The following is a 22,041-nucleotide window of genomic DNA, read 5'->3' as shown; positions in this document are numbered from 1 at the left end:
AAAGCTCACCAGTAAAGGCAAACATACAGTAGAGGTAGGAAATCATTTACACACAAATATAATATCAAAACCAGCAATTGTGAGAAGAGGAAAGTACAAACACAGGATATTGGAAATGCATTTGAAATTAAGAGACCAGTAACTTAAAACAATCTTGTATAAATATAAACTGCTATATCAAAACCTCATGGTAAACACAAACCAAAAATCTACAATAGATACACAGAAAAAAAGAAAAAAACAATCCAAATGAAACACTGAAGATAGTCATCAGATCACAAGAGAAGAGAACAAAACAGGAAGGGAAGAAAAAAGACCTGAAAAAACAAAATCAAAACAATTAACATAATGGCAATATGAACATACATATTGATAATTACCTTAAATGTAAATGGATTAAATGTTCCAACCAAAAGACAGACTGGCTGAATGGTTACAGAAACAATATGCACATACATGCTGTCTACAAGAGAGCCACTTCAGATCTAGGGACACATACAGACTGAAAGTGAGGGAATGGAAAAAGTTGTTCCATGCAAATGCAAATCAAACGAAAGCAGGAGTAGCAATACTCATACCAGGCAAAACAGACTTTAAAATAAAGACTGTTACAAGAGACAGAAATGGAGAAATGTCTTTTTGGATTCACCTTCTAAAGTAATAAAAATAAAAGGAAAAATAAACAAATGGGACCTAATTAAACTTAAAAGCTTTTGCAGAGCAAAGGAAACCATAAACAAAATGAAAAGACAACCCAGAATGGGAGAAAATATCAATATTTGCAAATGATGCAACTGACAAGTGATTAATCTCTAAAATATACAAACAGCTCACGCAGCTCTATATCAAAAAAAAAAAACCCAATCAAAAAATGGGCAGAAGATATAAATAGACATTTCTCCAAAGAACACATACAAAGGGCCAAAAACCTAGGAAAAGATGCTCAACATCGCTAATTATCAGAAAAATTCAAATCAAAACTACAATGAGGTATCACCTCACAACAGTCAGACTGGTCATCATCAAAAAGTCTACAAACACTAAATGCTGGAGAGGGTGTGGAGAAAAGGAAACCTTCCTACAAGTTGGTGGGAATGTAAATTGGTATAGCTGCTACAGAGAACAATATGGAGGTTCCTAAAAAATTCCTAAAAAACTAAAAACAGAACTACCATATGATCCAGCAATCCCACTCCTGGGCATGTATCCAGAGAAAACCATAATTTAAAAAGATATGCACCCCAATGTTCATTGCAGCATTACTTACAATAGCCAAAACATGGAAGCAACCTAAATGTCCATTGACAGAGGAATGGATAAAGAAGACATGGTAGCTGGAGGAACCAATATGGCGGAGTAGAAGGACGTGCTCTCACTCCCTCTTGTGAGAACACCAGAATCACAACTAGCTGCTGGACAATCATCAACAGGAAGACACTGGAACTCACCAAAAAATATACCCCACATCCAAAGACAAAGGAGAAGCCACAATGAGACGGTAGGAGGGGCGCAATCACAGTAAAATCAAATCCCATAACTCCTGGGTGGGTGACTCACAGACTGGAGAACACTTATACCACAGAAGTCCACCCACTGGAGGGAAGGTTGTGACCCTGTCAGGCTTCCCAACCTGGGGGTCCGGCAATGCAAGGAGGAATTCCTAGAGAATCAGACTTTGAAGGCAAGTGGGATTTGATTGCAGGACTTCGACAGGACTGGGGGAAACAAAGACTCCACCCTTGGAGGGCACACACAAAGTAGTGTGCGCATTGGGACCCAGGGAAAGGAGCAGTGACCCCAGGGGAGACTGAACCAGACCTACCTACTAGTGTTGGAGGGTCTCCTACAGAGGCAGGGGGTGGCTGTGGCTCACCGTGGGGACGAGGACACTGGCGGCAGAGGTTCTGGGAAGTACTCCTTGGCGTGAGCCCTCCCAGAGTCTGTCATTAGCTCCACCAAAGAGCCCAGGTAGGCTCCAGTGTTGGGTTGCCTCAGGCCAAACAACCAACAGGGAGGGAACCCAGCCCGACCCATCAGCAGTCAAGCGATTAAAGTTTTACTGAGCTCTGCCCACCAGAGCAACAGTCAGCTCTACCCACCACCAGTCCCTCCCATCAGGAAACTTGCACAAGCCTCTTAGATAGCCTCATCCACCAGAGGGCAGACAGCAGAAGTAAGAAGAACTACAATCCTGCAGCCTGTGGAACAAAAACCACATTCACAGAAAGATAGACAAGAGGAAAAGGCAGAGGGCTATGTACCAGATGAAGGAACAAGATAAAACCCCAGAAAAACAACTAAATGAAGTGGAGATAGGCAACCTTCCAGAAAAAGAATTCAGAATAATGACAATGAAGATGATCCAGGACCTCGGAAAAAGGATGGAGGCAAAGATCGAGAAGATGCAAGGAATGTTTAACAAAGACCTAGAACAATTAAAGAACAAACAAACAGAGATGAACAAAACAATAACTGAAATGAAAACTACACTAGAAGGAATCAACAGCAGAATAACTGAGGCAGAAGAACGGATAAGTGACCTGGAAGACAGAATGGTGGAATTCACTGCTGTGGAAAAGAATAAAGAAAAAAGAATGAAAAGAAATGAAGAGAGCCTAAGAGACCTCTGGGACAACATTAAATGCAACAACATTCACATTATAGGGGTCCCAGAAGGAGAAGAGACAGAGAAAGGACCAGAGAATATATTTGAAGAGATTATAGTCGAAAACTTCCCTAACATGGGAAAGGAAATAGCCACCCAAGTCCAGGAAGCGCAGAGAGTCCCATACAGGATAAACCCAAGGAGAAACACGCCAAGACACATAGTAATCAATTAGCAAAAATTAAAGACAAAGAAAAATTATTGAAAGCAGCAAGGGAAAAATGACAAATAACATACAAGGGAACTCCCATAAGGTTAACAGCTGATTTCTCAGCAGAAACTCTACAAGCCAGAAGGGAGTGGCATGATATACTTAAAGTGATGAAAGGGAAGAACCTACAACCAAGATTACTCTACCTGGCAAGGACCTCATTCAGATTCGATGGAGAAATCAAAAGTTTTACAGACAAGCAAAAGCTAAGAGAATTCAGTACCACCAAACCAGCTCTACAACAAATGCTAAAGGAACTTCTCTAAGTGGGAAACACAAGAGAAAAAAAGGACCTACAAAAACAAACCCAAAACAATTGAGAAAATGGTCATAGGAACATACATATCGATAATTACCTTAAACGTGAATGGTTTAAATGCTCCAACCAAAAGACACAGGCTTGCTGAATGGATACAAAAACAAGACCCATCTATATGCTGTCTACAAGAGACCCACTTCAGACCTAGGGACACATACAGACTGAAAGTGAGGGGATGGAAAAAGATATTCCACGCAAATGGAAATCAAAAGAAAGCTGGAGTAGCAATACTCATTTCACATAAAATAGACTTTAAAATAAAGAATGTTACAAGAGACAAGGAAGGACACTACATAATGATCAAGGGATCAATCCAAGAAGCAGATATAACAATTATAAATATATATGCAACCAACATAGGAGCACCTCAATACATAAGGCAACTGCTAACAGCTATAAAAGAGGAAATCGACAGTAACACAATAATAGTGGGGGACTTTAACACCTCACTTACACCAATGGACAGATCATCCAAAATGAAAATAAATAAGGAAACAGAAGCTTTAAATGACACAATAGACCAGATAGATTTAATTGATATTTATAGGACATTCCATCCAAAAACAGCAGATTACACTTTCTTCTCAAGTGCGCACGGAACATTCTCCAGGATAGATCACACCTTGAGTCACAAATCAAGCCTCAGTAAATTTGAGAAAACTGAAATCATATCAAGCATCTTTTCTGACCACAACGCTATGAGATTACAAATGAATTACAGGGGAAAAAACATAAAAAACACAAACACATGGAGGCTAAACAATACGTTACTAAATAACCAAGAGATCACTGAAGAAATCAAAGAGGAAATCAAAAAATACCTAGAGACAAATGACAATGAAAACAGGGCAATCCAAAACCTATGGGATGCAGCAAAAGTAGTTCTAAGAGGGAAGTTTATAGCTATACAAGCCTACCTCAAGAAACAAGAAAAATCTCAAATAAACAATCTAAACTTACACCTGAAGGAACTAGAGAAAGAAGAACAAACAAAACCCAAAGTTAGCAGAAGGAAAGAAATCATAAAGATCAGAGCAGAAATAAATGAAATAGAAACAAAGAAAACAATAGCAAAGATCAATAAAACTAAAAGCTGGTTCTTTGAGAAGATAAACAAAATTGATAAACCATTAGCCAGATTCATCAAGAAAAAGAGGGAGAGGACTCAAATCAATAAAATTAGAAACGAAAAAGGAGAAGTTACAATAGACACTGCAGAAATACAAAGCATCCAAAGAGACTACTACAAGCAACTCTATGCCAATCAAATGGACAACCCGGAAGAAATGGACAAATTCTTAGAAAGGTATAACCTTCCAAGACTGAACCAGGAAGAAGCAGAAAATATGAACAGACCAATCACAAGCAATGAAATTGAAACTGTGATTAAAAATCTTCCAACAAACAAAAGTCCAGGATCAGATGGTTTCCCAGGTGAATTCTATCAAACATTTAGAGAAGAGCTAACATCCATCCTTCTCAAACTCTTCCAAAAAATGGCAGAGGAAGGAACACTCCCAAGCTCATTCTATGAGGCCACCATCACCCTGATACCAAAACCAGACAAAGATACTACAAAAAAAGAAAATTACAGACCAATATCACTGATGAATATAGATGCAAAAATTCTCAACAAAATACTAGCAAACAGAATCCAACAACACATTAAAAGGATCATACACCATGACCAAGTGGGATTTATGCCAGGGATGCAAGGATTCTTCAATATATGCAAATCAATCAATGTGATACACCATATTAACAAACTGAAGAATAAAAACCATATGATCATCTCAATAGATGCAGAAAAAGCTTTTGACAAAATTCAACACCCTTTTATGATAAAAACTCTCCAGAAAGTGGGCCTAGAGGGAACCTACCTCAACATAATAAAGGCCATATATGACAAATCCACAGCAAACATCATTTTCAATGGTGAAAAACTGAAAGCATTTCCTCTAAGATCAGGATCGAGACAAGGATGTCCACTCTCACCACTATTATTCAACATAGTTTTGGAAGTCCTAGCCATGGCAATCAGAGAAAAAGAAATAAAAGGAATACAAATTGGAAAAGAAGAAGTAAAACCGTCACTGTTTGCAGATGACATGATACTATACATAGAGAATCCTAAAAATGCCACCAGAAAACTACTGGAGCTAATCAATGAATTTGGTAAAGTTGCAGGATACAAAATTCATGCACAGAAATCTCTTGCATTCCTATACTGTAATGATGAAAAATCTGAAAGAGAAATTAAGGAAACACTCCCATTTACCACTGCAACAAAAAGAATAAAATACCTAGGAATAAACCTACCTAGGGAGACAAAAGACCCGTATGCAGAAAACTATAAGACACTGATGAAAGAAATTAAAGATGACACCAACAGATGGAGAGATATACCATGTTCTTGGATTAGAAGAATCAATATTGTGAAAATGACTATACTACCTAAAGCAATCTACAGATTCAATGCAATACCTATCAAATTACCAATGGCATTTTTTACAGAACTAGAACAAAAAAATCTTAAAATTTGTATGGAGACACAAAAGACGCCGAATAGCCAAAGCAGTCTTGAGGGGAAAAAACGGAGCTGGAGCAATCAGACTCCCTGACTTCTGAATATATTACAGAGCTACAGTAATCAAGACAATATGGTACTGGCACAAAAACAGAAACATAGATCAATGGAACAAGATAGAAAGCCCAGAGATAAACCCACGCACCTATGGTCAACTAATTTATGACAAAGGAGGCAAGGATATACAATGGAGAAAAGACAGTCTCTTCAATAAGTGGTGCTGGGAAAACTGGACAGCTACATGTAAAAGAATGAAATTAGAACACTCCCTAACACCATACACAAAACTAAACTCAAAATGGATTAGAGACCTAAATGTAAGACCTGACACTATAAAACTCTTAGAGGAAACCATAGGAAGAACACTCTTTGACAAAAATCACAGCAAAATCTTTTTTGATCCACCTCCTAGAGTAATGGAAATAAAAACAAAAATAAACAAATGGGACCTAATGAAACTTAAAAGCTTTTGCACAGCAAAGGAAACCATAGACAAGATGAAAAGACAACCCTCAGAATGGGAGAAAATATTTGCAAATGAATCAACGGACAAAGGATTAATCTCCAAAATATATAAACAGCTCATGCAGCTCAATGTTAGGGAAACAAACAACCCAATCCAAAAATGGGCAGAAGACCTAAATAGACATTTCTCCAAAGAAGAAATGCAGATGGCCAAGAAGCACATGAAATGCTGCTCAACATCACTAATTATTAGAGAAATGCAAATCAAAACTACAATGAGGTATCACCTCACACCAGTTAGAATGGGCATCATAAGAAAATCTACAAATAACAAATGCTGGAGAGGGTGTGGAGAAATGGGAACCCTCTTGCACTCTTGGTGGGAATGTAAATTGATACAGTCACTATGGAGAACAGTATGGAAGTTCCTTAAAAAATTAAAAATAGAATTACCATATGATCCAGCAATCCCACTACTGGGCATATACCCAGAGTAAACCATAATTCAAAAAGACGCATGCACCCCAGTGTTCATTGCAGCACTATTTACAATAGCCAGGCTATGGAAGCAACCTAAATGCCCATCGACAGACGAATGGATAAAGAAGTTGTGGTACATATATACAATGGAATATTACTCAGCCATAAAAAGGAACGAAATTGGGCCATTTGTTGAGACGTGGATGGATCTAGAGACTGTCATATAGAGTGAAGTAAGTCAGAAAGAGAAAAACAAATATCGTTTATTAACGCATGTATGTGGAACCTAGAAAAATGGTACAGATGAACCAGTTTGCAGGGCAGAAGTTGAAACACAGATGTAGAGAACAAACGTATGGACACCAAGGGGGGGAAAACCACGGGGGGATGGGGATGGTGGTGTGATGAATTGGGTGATTGGGATTGACATGTATACACTGATGTGTATAAAATTGATGACTAATAAGAACCTGCTGTATAAAAATTAAATAAAATAAAATTCAAAAATTAAAAAAGAAAAGACATGGTACATATATACAATGGAATATTACTCAGCCATAAAAAACAATGAAATAATGCCATTTACAGTAACATGATTGACCTAGAGATTATCATACTAAGTGAAGTAAGTGAGACAGAGAAAGACAAATATCATATGATATCACTTGCATGTAGGATCTTAAAAAAAAAAGGTACAAATGAACTTATTTACAAAACAGAAACAGACTCACAGACTTCAAAAACAAACATGGTTATCAAAGGGGAAACATGAGGGGGGGAAGCATAAATTAGGTGTTTGGGATTAACATACGCACACTATTATATATAAAATAGATAATCAACAAGGACCTATTATATATCACTGGGAACTCTACTCAATATTGTGTAATAACCTGCATGGGAAAGAATTTGAAAAAGAATGGATATATGTATATGTATAACTGAATCACTTTGAGGTGCACCAGAAACTGACACAATATTGTAAATCAACTATACTCCAATATAAAATAAATTAAATTTAAAAAATTGAAAAAAATAGAGAAAAAACTGGATTGTAATTTAAAGTCTTCAGAGGCTCACTGTTGCGTGAGAGGCAGTCTATTCTAGGAAGTGTGCACGTGCATTCACCCCCAAGGAGAATGAGAAGACTTGTTGAAGGTGACGGGGAAACTGGGCAATTTTGGAAACCAGGACTGCAGGAGGCAGGTTTGGAAATGACCCAAGAACTCCGGGGAGGATGCAAAAATGGCAAATAGACCTGAGATTATGATTGCAGTGATTGTCAGAGTCTTCCTGGAGTACTGCTCAGGTATGGATTCTGGGTTACATTCAGGAGGACTGAGCAGCAAAAGTGCATGATAAGTAATGATGCCTGCAGGGGGCATGGGCATGAGAAGTGGTGCCTCCATGGCAGGTGTTCAGACTCCATCCCTCAATAGCTGAGTGGCCTTAGGCGAGTTATTTAGTCTCTCTGTGCCTTGGTTTTCTACTTCTACGGTTGCTGAGAGCAATAAGCACATTAATGCTTGTAAAACTGTATGAATGATTCCTTAGCACAGCATGAAGTTTGAATAAATGTTAGTTATCATCAGCATTATCCTTGCTATATGATACATGGAGAAAATGCTCTGAGGAGCAGCGTTGGGAACTTCTGATAAACCAAGAAAACACAAAGAAAGGACAAGATTAAAGAAAGAAAGAGGAAAAAACAGGAAAGAGGAGAGAGAACAAATCTTTTAGTGAGAAGGAACTCAAGTGCTTCTATTTTGAAGAACTGTGAGGGTTTTAGGCTAAACAAAGAAGAAATTATTTAAACACTCCAGCTTCTCCTGAAACTGCTATCAGTCTCCGGACAGACAGAGCTTCAAGTCACACCAAGGCTGGTCTTGTTGGAGTCCCCAGAAAGTATCTACTTCCAGAGAAGTTGTGAAACAACGCATGCCAGGCTGACTTGCTAGTACCCCTATGACTCTGTTCAAGAAAACCATAATGAGATCCACAGGAGACCCAAATCTTAATTCAAGAGAAAAGTGAATAAGATAGTGACGCCCACTAATTAAAATATTTGAGTATACAGCAATAAGGTGTTATAAATTTCACATACTTTCACTACCTAAAACTAAGCAAATTGTATTTAATCCAGATTTAATCCATGGATAATGCCTTGCAATCAGTGAGAATATCAAAGCAACACCTTAAGAAATGCTAGCCTCTGCTTACACTGCAATTATCATAGGTCTTTCAGAAGGGCCACTGGAGTGAAATCTGTGAAAACTCCCTGAAATGAGAATTCCCAGTTGACGAACTGAAGAACTCGAGTCAAATAATGTTTAAGGAACCACAATCAGTATGAACCTATGAAAACTTGTCTTATGAACCTATGAAAACTTTTCTAAAAATACCAACAACATCTTGTACATTTGAAATCAGTAATGATGGATCCTGACTATTAATGGCCAGATACTATCCCTTGCTGGCCAGAAACTTTTCAGGATGTGGCTACCTGGCAATTTCAACAAGAGTTGCTTTGTTACAGATAATAGTCATATTAAAATGCATGATATTTTCTTTAGCCTGGTTCTCCTTCCAAGTGCCTTTCACATTTTATAGCTCAGGAATTTTTAATTCCTTCCTGTCCTGCTGTCTCTCTTGCAAGGTCTCCTTCACTCCCACTTCCTGCCTCCTGAATCAGTGTTTGACCTTTTAGTCAACTCTACACCCTTTCTCCTCACCAGTCCTCTGATACCTTTCCCCATCATCTGTAATTTTTCCTAGATTTTATTGCAAAAGCTGTCCTTCTTTGCCATCTAGTCTTCTAGTCTCCCAAAGATAAAGGAAGTAAATGATAGAATTTGCAAATGTTAGAATTTCAAGTAAGGGGAGTTTAGAGCTGGTAGTGGTGGGTGGAGATTGCTGTACTTTATTTGTATGTAAGAGATTCATAGAACTTTTAGATCTAAAAAAAGACCCAAGTGTGTATCTATTTAAAACCCCTCTGTTTACAATAAGGACACAGGTTTATAGTTCTATATCTGCTCTAAGTTTTGTAATGAGGCAAATACTTTCCCTAAAATCTTACCTAGTCTATTGTTACAGTAAGTTTCCTTTTTAGGAGTAGTAAAAAAATAAATATTTCTCTCCCATCCAAATCATTACATGGTTTTAGTGTAATCTAATAAAATAAATTATTACACTTTAGTAACACTCTTGACTATACTGGGAAATGAGGTGTAATACATGAGCAGAGAATATAGAAAATGGATGATTTAACCAGAGGGCACTGGTAGCCTCCAGGCTATGTGCAGACCACTGACATATTTGGTCTGGAAAGAATTTTTTAAAAATTTGAATTAGTTGGGCTCAGTAAAAAAGTGGAGAGATTAAAAACAAAAGGCATGTGTGTGTGCGTGCATGTGTGTGTGTGCATGCGTGTGTGTGTTTTGGTTTGGCTTGTATGGAAAAACTGGAAGGTCTACCAACATTAGATTTGTGTTTTCCTTTGACATTAGTAAGATGAAAATGAGCTGTGCCCTTCAGACAGGGTGTGGTCGGCAGAATAATGAGCCCCCCCCCCCCCCAAAAGCTGTCCACATTCTAATCCTTGGAATCTGTGACTATGTTATATTACATGACAAAAGGGAATTAAAGTTGCAATTCCCTGCAATTAAGGTTGCTAATGAACTGACCTTAAGATAGGGAGATTATCCTAGATTATTTAGGTGGGCCAGTCTAATCACTTGAGCTCTTAATATTGAAAGAGGGAGACTGAAGAGTTTGTCGGAGAGAGGCAACATGAGAAAGACTCAACCCCCAACTGCTAGCTTTGAAGATGGAGGAAGAGGGCCAAGGGCTAAGGAATGCAGCAGCCTCTAGAACCTGGGAATGACACTCAGTTAAAACAGGCACCACAGTCATAGGTCGCAATGACCTAAATTCTGCCAACAATCCAAATGAACAGGGAAAGCATTTTCTCCTGGAGTCTACAGAAAGGAGTGTACCCAATTGACACCCTGATTTTATCCTGGTGAGACTGTACTGGACTTCTGACCTACAGAACTGTAAGATAATATATTTGTGTTGTTTTAGGACTCTAAGCTTTTGGTAATTTGTTAGGGCAGCAATAAAAACTAATACACAGGCCATATACACTGTCTTTATCACCAAAGTTACTATTCCAACAAAGAAGATATATAAACAACTAATAAGCACGTGAAAACATCGTCAGTCACTAGGGAAATGGAAATTAAAATCACAATGAATTATCACTTTACATCCATGAGGATGGCTGTAATTAAAAAAATAGACAGTAACAAGCATTGGTGAGGATGTGGAGAAACTGGAATCCTCATACACTGCTGATGGAAATATAAAATGGGGCAGGTACTTTGGAACATAGTTCACAGTTTCTTAAAAAGTTAAACATAGGGCTTCCCTGGTGGCGCAGTGGTTGGGAGTCTGCCTGCCAATGCAGGGGACGCGGGTTCGAGCCCTGGTCTGGGAGGATCCCACGTGCCGCGGAGCAACTAGGCCCGTGAGCCACAACTACTGAGCCTGCGTGTCTGGAGCCTGTGCTCCGCAACAAGAGAGGCCGCGATAGTGAGAGGCCTGCGCACCGCGATGAAGAGTGGCCCCCGCTTGCCACAACTAGAGAAAGCCCTCGCACAGAAATGAAGACCCAACACAGCCATAAATAAATAAATTAAAAAAAAAAAAAAAAAAAAGTTAAACATACATGTGCCACACAATCCAGCAATTCCACTTTTAGGTAGATATACCCAAGAGAAATGAAAACATGTCCACACAAAAACTTGCACATGAATGGTCACTGCAGCATTATTCATGACAGCCAAAAACTGGAAACAACCCAAATGTCCATCAACTGACAAATGGAAGATGTGGTATATTCATACCATGGAATATTATTCCACCATGGAAAGGAATGCAGCATACATGCCACAAAATGCGTGAATCCTGAACATATTATGTTAAGTCAGTAACAAAGGACCATGCATTACTCTATTTATCTGAAGTGTCTAGAATAGGCAGATCTATGAAGACAGAGTATATTAGTAGTTACCTAGGGCTGGAGGAAATGGGGGGATTGGGAAGTGATGGCTAAGAGGTGTGGAGTTTATTTGGGGATAATGAAAATGTTCTAAAATTGAGTGTGGTGATGGATGCACACCTCTGAATGTACTAAAAGCCACTGAATTGTATACTTTAAATGGTTGACTTGTATAGTATGTGAATTATACCTCCATGGAGTTTTTCAGCAAACAATAACCTTGGTTTGCTGTGATGGTTACACAACTTAAAAAATTTGCTAAAATATCACTGAATTGAACACTTACAATGGGTGAATATTATGGGATGTAAATTATACCTCAATAAAGCTGATAAAACAGTTTTAACCAAATTTAACCTTTTCTTGATGAGTCAGGGTCCACACTGTGACTACTAATTAAATATCTTGCACGAAAAAATGAGAAGGACTTGGTATTTCTCCACCTTTGTGATTCTGTTTAGTTGGTGTGCCTTTGGTATCAATATTGCAGGGCCCTTAGGATCTAAGGAAGTGGGTAGGGCTTAGACCGCCCTTTCTTGCACATCCCCAGGCTGCATGGCTTCCTTCTCCTCCCTTGGTTCAATCACCATTCCCTAAAGGTATTTTTGCCAATGCCAGCGTGTCAGGTTACTCAGGTTACTGCCATCACCTCTTCTGATTATTCAATTGAAGTTGACAACTCCCCAGGACACTAAGGCAGCAAGTGGTGCTGACCTAACTTCTTTTGCATGTTCCACTGCAGAGTCCTGGACGAGGGACCCCATACCCAGTACAGCTGCATGATGTTGCAGTCTCTCCTAGAAACAACCAACCAAGGATATGGTACCCACTACATGTCCAACCACCCATCCTTCCTTCATTCCATTGGACAGATGTGGGAATTGCTTTTTCAGGATGTGAGATGGGTTAGCCTAGATCATTTGTACTTCCTTGTTTGTTTCCTCTAGTCTACTGGGGAGGAGAGTAAGTTGGATTCGCCTGCTATACTCTCATCCATTTTACCTGAATTCTCTAAAAGCTAGGCCTCTTTAGTGGGCATGCTACACATCTATACATATTGAGGAAAACTTAAGGAACTTGGTTACCTGGTATTGTATTAGATAATGAAGTCCCTTGATGGCAGCTTGAATCAGTCAATGGCCATTACCCAGTTGCTCAGAGCACCACCAGGAAGACAGCCAAACTTGTGTGCCTTTCCCTCTGATCTAGTGCACTGGGGCAAACCTTCCTTTGTCGGTCTTTGCCGCTGGTGACAAACTCTTCTCTGAGCCTAACTCTCTATGAAGCAAAATCCTCCTCTGGTTAACAATGGCTGGATGAAAAATTCAGAAATGCCAATTTGAAATGACTTACATTATGAAAAGCTTACAAAACTGCTTGTCTTTTATTGCAGCTACTAAATCATGAGGAGGGGGCCGAGAAAGAAGAATTAAAAAAAAAAAAAACAACTGCCTTTTATTTTTATTTTCCCAGTGAGGTTTCTGTGATCTCTTTATTAGACACAATATGTGTCAGCTATTCAACTCATAAAAACGCAGAAAAACATGCCAGGAAAGGAGGAATATTTTCTGTCTCTCTTTTCCTGTGAAAACTTTGGATGAGGTCATCTGTGTTCTCTCCTTTCAATGAAAGATACGCTCAACCCTCAGCCCCCATCTTCTTCTCATTTTCCATTGATGATGTCAAGCAGGCCTTACAGTATCTCTTTTGTGATCTTATAAAATCAATGACAACCAAAAACGTTTCCCTTATGGCTATGACCTCATCAATGGCTTACACCTGGACAAGCCTCATCTGCACTGGTAAGTAAAGCTCCCCTCCACTGATCCAGACTGAAGCAATTTACCAGGAAACTACTGCTTTCCTTCAAAACGCTGCCTACACCATTCAGATCTGGAAGCCTTCTGAGCAACTCTGGCTGAGTGCTGAATCTGACTAGTCAAGATGGCTCTCCAATCTTAGTGCCTGTCTTTGCACACACCAGAATCGCTTCTTCACCTGTGTTTATACCCGCACACAAAGTAATCAGTTCTTCAACATGTTAGGCATGTGACATTTTGGTGACATTCTTATACTCCTCCCTAGCCCCTGCTACCCTCCCCTCTCATTTACCTTCTGAGCAGTGAAACAGGCATCCAATTAAGTCAGTTTAGGACAGAAGGGAATTTTGTGCCACTGGGTCTACATGGCTGTGAGTTTCCGGAACCAGGGTAGTAGGTAGGGAAACATAAGCCATCTCCACGCCGAGACATACTCGCAAAGTACTCTCAAACCTTTGGGACTTAAAACATAAAATCAACACATACTGATGAGTTTGGAGAGAAGCAAAGGGCTCTAAAGACAATATCTTACAGGCTCAAACAGGGCAGAGCAAGGAAGGTTTGGTGTGTCTAAAACTAAATGGTGTTTATATGTTTAAGCAAAAACTGTATAGAGAGTACCAGTGGACCTACAATGAACCTGAGAAGCAGAATTGACAACACACCCAACTCAGAGGATGGGGCAACTCAATAGGAGAGGTCCAATTATGGGCCAGGGAGGGTTCACCAGACTTCCCTTCCCCTGGCTCATGTGAAATGTTCCTCGTGTAGCCACCTCCCTTGCTCTGGACCCAGGCACTCCAACCGCTTTTCAGATAGCTAATTCAGCTTCCCCCTTGACATTGAGACGCTGAGACATTAGAGTGAGGGCTCTACAAAGGGTTTGTGAGCATTCTGGTCTCGGAAAAGGAATCTCCCCTACTGTAAAAATAACCTGGCTTTTGTTTTATCCTCATGATAATAATAAGAGCTAACGAGTATTGAGTGCTTGCTACATGCTAGGCATACTTATAAGCATTTTACATGATGAAGGCATTTAATCTCCACAAGAACCTTCTGAGTCAAACACTATTATTATCACCATAGGACAAATAAAGAAACTGAGTCAGAGAGTGTGAAGAAGCTGCTCAGGGTTATATAGCTTGGATGTGACAGAGTCAGGATTCAAATCCAGACCATGAGGCTCCGGAGCCTGCAGGCTTAACTGCCATGCTATGCCTGCTCTTGTGAATTACTATGAACAAATTTCCCTGCATCTGGTTGATTCAGGTGCATAGGCAAGGCCAAAATCCACACATTTCTTATAAAATCATGGGGATACCTGAGTGCTTGAGCCTCAAGAAAAATCTTGTTTTTCCTTTTGGCCTACATTTACATTGAAGTCAAGGTAAAAAAACCAAAAAAAAAAAAAAAAAAACCCAGAAAAAACTGTACAATGTCTTTAAAAGCACAGAAGCAGAGATTTACCACGAGGATTTGATCACAAGTGAGCTGAATCACCTCCTAAGTCCGTACTTGAAAATTTTCAGTGTGAAGACTTACAGTGGAAAATACGTGGAAACAAAGTTGGGCTAATGTTTTACACATTTAAAAATTGTTTTCAGGATGCGTTTCATTTTAGGAGAGCTAGAGAAAGAAAAGGAAGCATTTATTGAGTGTGAACTATGTGCCTGGCATTGGGCTAAGGGCTTTTTCACACGTGCAATCTTATTTAACCTCACAACAATCCTGTAAAATAGGATTAATTTCACTCTTACAGCTGAGAACAAAGACTCGGTGAGGTTATACACTTCGTTCAAGGTCACACGGTTAATGAACAGTATAACTGGTAATAAGATTTAGAAATGCGCCACATCTATCCCCTGCAAACCGCCGCCCCGCACCCGTTTACGTTATATTTAGGTTGTATCTCATACGCCTATGCGGGGTACCTTTGAAGGAAAGTAACTGTCTCTGCATTCGAGGTAGTCACGCATGCATCTATTGCCTTCACTAGTCTGTAAGCATCACGAATCACAAAACTCGGGTCTAACTTGTTGCTCTTCGTCAGTAATACTTGGCAGAGGGTGTGAGTCACTTAAAACTGTGAGTGCAGATGTTGACATCAGGCTAGACGACAATCCCAGGTAAAGACACAAATACAGTCTGAAAGCAGCGTATCCATTTTGGGCCTTACCTTTCAGAGGGACTGTTTGACAGATCTGCTAGCAGACCTGAACAAACCCCACCACTGAAGCCCATGGATGCAGCTTCCTAAGCCCTGGGTGTGGTGTGCGTGAACTACTTCATCACTCAGCTCCTTTTCTCCCTTTCCCCCCGTGCCTCTCTGGCTGCTCTCTTTCTTCCCTGGCTTTGAATATTTTGGCAGCCTCCAATAGCTCCTCTTCAAAGAGCTGAAGACAAGCCTGATGTTACAATTGCTTTGCTTAATTCCAGACAGGTTTCCGTGAATCGTATTAAATTCAGGTGAACAAAGGGTATTTAGTCTGTGACAGAGCTGAACCATATCTGGATAAATATAAACAAGAGAGTTAATCCTGTAAGAGCCACTGCTTGCCAGCAGTTGGAAGGGTGTCAGCAGTGCCCTGGCCAAGGCAGACGGGAGGGGGTAAGGCAGAAGAGAATTAGCCAGACGGGTGCCGAGCATCTGGACTCTGTATAACCAAGAGGGGCATAAAGATTGTGACTGGAATACATTAGGAGCAAAGCAAATGTTCTATTCACACACACAAAAGAATAGGCATTATTATCAGTCTGTAATCCACCCCAGGGCCCCTTAGCTCGCCTTATTCTTTGTTGACTTTCATCCTCTCTGCAAAGCATCCCGCTCAAGGTCCCTGCCCAGATCAGCCGTAGGTCATGGGGTAGATATACTGTTGCTAAACAGATATGCAAGGGAGTAGCATGTGTGACTGGAAAACAGCGTGACAACATAATCCCGGCGTGGACGGATGAGGTCAGTGTGGGGTGATGTCGGCTTTTCTAGCATCTACTGAGTCATCTGATGGGAGCGGCAATGGAAAAGAATAAATACAAACACATGCAACACACTGCCACAAAGGCTGTGCGGCCCAGATCTGAGGAAAGGGAGCCCGGGTTGGTAGCATCAGTGGGGAGAAGGAGGAACAATGATCTGGGGGTTAGGAGACCTCAGTTCCCTTTTTCCCTGCCACCAGCTGAGAGGCTATGTGACCTCAGGTTGCCTGGCCTCTGAGAACTGAGGGCTCTGGTCTAGCTGGTATCTAAGGTCTCTTTCAGTTTCAAAGGCAAGGATCCGCCCTATGTAAGAGAGGTTTTATAAGAGTACCTTACTACGAGACCACAACCTTGGGAGGCATGGTACTCTGAATCGCAATTTTCTGAAGTTGCTATGTGTAGAATGGTTTGCCTAACCTCTATGGATAAAGGTGAAGTGTAGGCAGGTGTATTAGACCAAGAGGTTGAAATAAACAGTCACAGAGGAGAACACTTGTGCTCCAACCCACAGCCACAGAATTCCAACTACCCAGGTCTTAAAGTCTTCTTTGCAACACGTGGACGGAGGAGAAATGAAAAGATCATTCAATGATCTTAGGTCATGATTCATGTTCCCCAACAGGCTACTTACTTGTATACATCTCCTTTGCTCATGTTCGCTCTGCCTGGAGTATTTCCTGCATCTCTGTTTATCAAAATTCTACTCCAAGTCTAAGACCTCTCAGGTAGAGTGAAACTGCACCCTCTTTGGTTATCAGCACTTATTTCATTCTATCTCATATTACACTTTATCTCCATTTGATTACAATTACAGATTATAAACTTCCGGAGGCAGGGTATGGATCTCATTTATGTCTGTGTCCCTGGGCCTGCTTGGCACGTTGTAGGCACCGGTCAACGGTTTCTGAATTGAACAGGGATTTCCACGTTACCTGCTAATGTGACGGCAATGGAGACAGAGTCATATCCCAAGGCATTTGTGGCATTACAAGTGTAGAAACCCACATCAGCTTCCACGGGTGCCAGGATCTGTAAGGAATCATCTGGCTGTAGAAGAATCCTGGAGCAACAGAAAAGAAATGTAGGCCCGGTCAGGTCGGTTGACTCCTTTTTGGCATTGGATATTGGTAAAGCTGGAAGGAACCTCAGGGGTAGTCAGAACCCTGTTTTAACAACAGGCACAAACCAGCCACAGCGGCACTCAGGAAACCAGCCTCTCTTGCCAGTTTGATGGGTGTGATTCTGTTAGCAAGCCCAAATAAGGAGCTTTCGGATTGCTTACGCAGTTTGTTGATTACTTGGACTAAATGCTAACAGTTGGAACAGGCAGCATATGTGTGCTGAATACACATAACACACACACCGGGGGTGAGAGGAGATGCTAGAACGAATGCTGCAGATGGATTTGGGGAAGGCTTCTTCAGGAAAAGGCCAAGTTATAAAGGAGGAGTGGGGCTTGGCTGGATGGTGGGAAGTAGGCAGAACTTCCAGATATGGAGAAAGGCATCTGTTAAGGCTTGGAGGTGGGAGAGAGGCAGCCAAATTGAATACTGACGAGAGGATCTTGATGCACACGTTGGAAGGAAATTGTATGTGTAACTGTATCTCAATTCTATTGCCTTCATTAGTCTGTAAATATCATTGGGCACAGAAATTAGACCTTATTTATTGTTTTATTTCCCACAATGCTTGGCAGAGGGCTCTTTGTAGAGAAGGTGCCAGCAGAATGAAGGTAAAGCCTGCCCTTCAGGGTCATGGTAGAGAAAATTCCAGAATAATCACCACATAGTTCAGATACTTTACCTGAAAAGAATTTTAAGAATCAAATTGTGAGTACCTTCCATGAGCCTCAGAATCCACTTCCCTCTCAGTCTACTATTTTTTTCTTTTCTAGATTCATGCCATTTCTAAGAACTACCTGTGACATGATGGCAGTTAAGCGGATTAATGTCTAATGATGACTTGAAGCTGATGTCCTGATGAGGCTGATGATAACTGGAGTGTGTATGCGGAGGCGGGAATCCAGAAGGGTTGGGGGGAGGACTGGATGGGAACTTCAGAGATCCAGTGCCAGACCTGGCAGGGCCTTAGGTCAATAAATCATTCAATAGCACAGAAATGATTTAGCAGTGGCTTTGGGGTTCCTGCAGTCAGTCATTTCCATCTTTGTGATTATTTCCACCTCTCTGATTTCCAAAGGCTCCAAGAACTGTTCACCTAATATCATGTTAACATCCATCCAGAGGAAGAAAGCAGATAAGGGGTTGTTTTTCAGGAAAGGGAAGAAAAGTCATGAAAAGGTCAGGGAACTCACAAGACTTAGTGGTGAAATTAAGACTAGGAGTCACATCTCCTGTCCCAGCAGCAGTCTCCCACTATACAATTCTTTTTCTTTACTATGTCTCTTGCTGGGTCCTCTCCAGACTCTATGGTATTTCCAATTTGGTGCCGCCTCTAGTCAGCTCTTAATTATTCTGAGGTGGGTGACCAGTCTGCCAATGAATCAGGCTTCCTCAGCTCTGCTTTTGGCCTTGGACCTGTTGCTTTGCTTTTTCTTGCCTCCTCTTGGAGGAAAGGCAGGAGAGAGAAAAAGCAAGGCTTACATTAATCATTCTTCAATTTGGCTATGTATGGGCAGTTCGGATAAAAATAGGGAAGGAAATAGAAAATCTCAGCTAAAGGGAAGTTTCTGGATGGTTTGTGTTTGATTCAGTGCCGTTCCAGACCATCACCGCTATTACAGGGACAGTCTAGCTTCTGTGGCATTGAACTAGAGCTGAAACTTTGTGGGGGATGACAGAGAGGCTACGAGACATTGTGATAGAACTCATCCACCCATTCATTCACTCATTCACCCATGTTAGGTGTTTTCTCTCAAAGTCAACAATTACATACTAACTGCTTAGTTTATTTCAAAGAGCTAATAAGAGAAAGATGATTATAATTTGCTTATCTTTAGTAAGCCATACAATATTTTAAGTAATAATATCACTGTTGTTTTGTAGGAATCTTAATAGATGCATCATAGTATCATTGCTAAATCTTTTCAGGTGTTCAGGCTGCTTTAGATTAAAAAAATGAAACATTGACTTAATGATTTAAATCTTTATGATGTCCCAGGAACATGGATGCCTCCAAAAGAATTTCCAAACGGGAATATTGAAAGCAGGCTTAACCAAATTTCATTAGAACTGACAGTTTACGATGACTGAACTTAGTGGATCATTAATCAGTTTTACCATCCTCAAAAGGCAGGGATTAAGATTTGCTAAATTCCTAAGTCTGTTGGCATAGTTCCTTCCCTATCAGAGCCCTATCAGAAGGGGTTCTTGAAGTGAACATTTAGAGCACAAGACTAGAAGACAGGTCTTCTGAACTTGATTTTGTTTCTAAGTTTTACCATTAGGCAAATCCCTTCTTTATACATTTCAGCTTATCACGTTCTAAACCCCAGTTGAAGTATGTTTTCTTATCCAGCAGAAGGAACAGTTAAAATGAGGTATATAAGGAAGCTGCAGACCACCTTTTGGTATTTCCAATGACCCTTTTGTTGGTAAGGTTGGACACCCTGAATGAAGAATTAAATGTGAGGAAGGACAGGGGATGAAAAGGTTGTGAGGAAGAAAGGGAGAGGGGCTCACGATACTGGACAATATCCCCCCGCCAGACAATTTATTAGCTCTCTATATTCAGATCATTTTTGATTCCCGTAAAACTACTGCACCTGCCTGATCTCATGCAGGGAGTTGTAAATCCCACTCCCACACTGGGCCTGACACATGTAACTTTTTTTAGGTGGTGGTTAGCTTTTATAGCTGCATCAGTTCCTTCAGGCACCGGTGCTACTGAGTGAGCCTTGATGCTTCCTGCCCGTATGAAGCCTGGAAAAGAATTCCCACAAAGTTGGTGAAGAGAAGGGGGAGCTCCATCACACTGGGCACAAAGCCATGAGGGTCTGAACTAAGATGGGAATAATGGGAATGGAAAAAAAAGGAATCTAGGTCTCAAAATTTAGCATTCATATATTCTTCTATTCCATAAAATGTATACAAAGATAAAGAAGCTAAAGTATTTGCCTTCATAAAACAGTCTTAAATATTGTCTTAAGATAAAATCTACATGGGACAAAATCTGAATTTCTCATTTATTGTGTATACTTCGAAATTGTTTCTAGTCATAAAACTGAACTCTTTAGCTCAAGGAGGTACATAATTATTTGGTGTGTGAGTAGGGATTTGAAATAGGGTTTCTTGTTCCACTACTTTTTTCCAATCTCTCATGTCTTTAATATGCCCATAAAATTGGTAGATGGGAGTTTGGAGGCTGCCACTAGGGGAAGAAATACTTCTGGAGAGGGTTCCCATGCAGGACTCTCTAGCAAACATGACAAGGCAAAGGAAAGGGCTTGCTGGAGACTGAGGTTTGCTTTAGTCTCTCTATCTAGCCTGGCATCTAGGGAGAGAGATTCCTGGGGTAAAAAAACATTTTCTTTGTATTTCAGGCATCAACTCTATTAATTTTTTTTTTAAACTCTATTAATTTAACTTAATTTGTTGGTAGCTGACTTCTGTCAGCTTGAATTTAGGTCTCAAATTTGACAGGCCTGTTTTAGAATGCACAGGCACAGAAACATAGTGCTGCTTTCCAAACAAAACCAGAAAGATTTCTCAGGGTTGTTTTGGAATTTATGGAATTAGAGGATGAGGGGACGTGGATTGGGGCATAATTAAGACATACATAGCAAATGGTACTGTGGTCATATTAGGTATATTAATACTCTCTGCTTTTCTCCCATACAATCCGTTTTGGTTTACTGAGCTAAAACTTACTGCTTTAGTTCTTTGGGCATTATTTTTAGCTAGAAAATGAAAGAACAGTTTTGCTTTTCTCATGGCCTTTACTTGGAAGCTTCTTTGTGACAGCTTGTCTTCTCAAGCATTCTACAAATTAAGGACAACTTGAGAGAATACAGATAATTGTTTTAGTTACACAAGTGAAGCCCTTGTTGTCCAAACGAGTAGGATATGGACAAAGTGCTCGTGGGCCAGTCCTACCAAGCACAAGCTCCTTGTGGTGGAATTCTCTCCTCTGCATTTGCAATGCATAGTCAGAAAGTACTCTCATTTGAAAAGGAGGCCACTCTGGGTGTCTAGAGGAAAGGCTCTAGCAATCCTGTGTGTGGGGTGGCATCATGATGCCTTCTAAATCCTTGGCTCAACGGTGACACCACTGTCTTGTACAGGCCCACCTCTCAAAGTCATATCCACAACCAACCATGTGAAACTGCGGTAGAGGAGAAGGCTTCCCGACTTCAGTCAAGAGACATAGACTCACGTGGTGTTCTTGGGCAAGCCTTTCAGCTCTGCGAGCCTCTAAGTTCCTTCTGCAAATTGAGGATAACACCTCAGAGAGTTCTTGTGAGGATCAAATAAAGGAGTGAGCTTACTGTTTCT

General features: G+C 40.4%; 1 protein-coding gene across 3 annotated transcripts in view; it reads right to left on the bottom strand.

Annotated features, from left to right (window-relative positions):
• ADAMTSL1 (ADAMTS like 1) overlaps positions 1-22,041 on the bottom strand; it is a 465,052-nt gene that overhangs the window by 119,432 nt on the left and 323,579 nt on the right. For all 3 annotated transcript variants that reach the window (XM_061200460.1, XM_061200461.1, XM_061200463.1), the window contains one exon: positions 17,521-17,648. In XM_061200460.1, coding sequence (XP_061056443.1) covers positions 17,521-17,648 — 128 coding nt within the window. The remainder of the gene's footprint in view (positions 1-17,520; positions 17,649-22,041) is intronic.

Source organism: Eubalaena glacialis, chromosome 9 (genome assembly GCF_028564815.1).
Source record: "Eubalaena glacialis isolate mEubGla1 chromosome 9, mEubGla1.1.hap2.+ XY, whole genome shotgun sequence".
NCBI classification, from domain to species: domain Eukaryota; kingdom Metazoa; phylum Chordata; class Mammalia; order Artiodactyla; family Balaenidae; genus Eubalaena; species Eubalaena glacialis.
The sequence above is the reverse complement of the archived record's forward strand: the minus strand, read 5'-3'. Positions and strand labels throughout refer to the sequence as shown.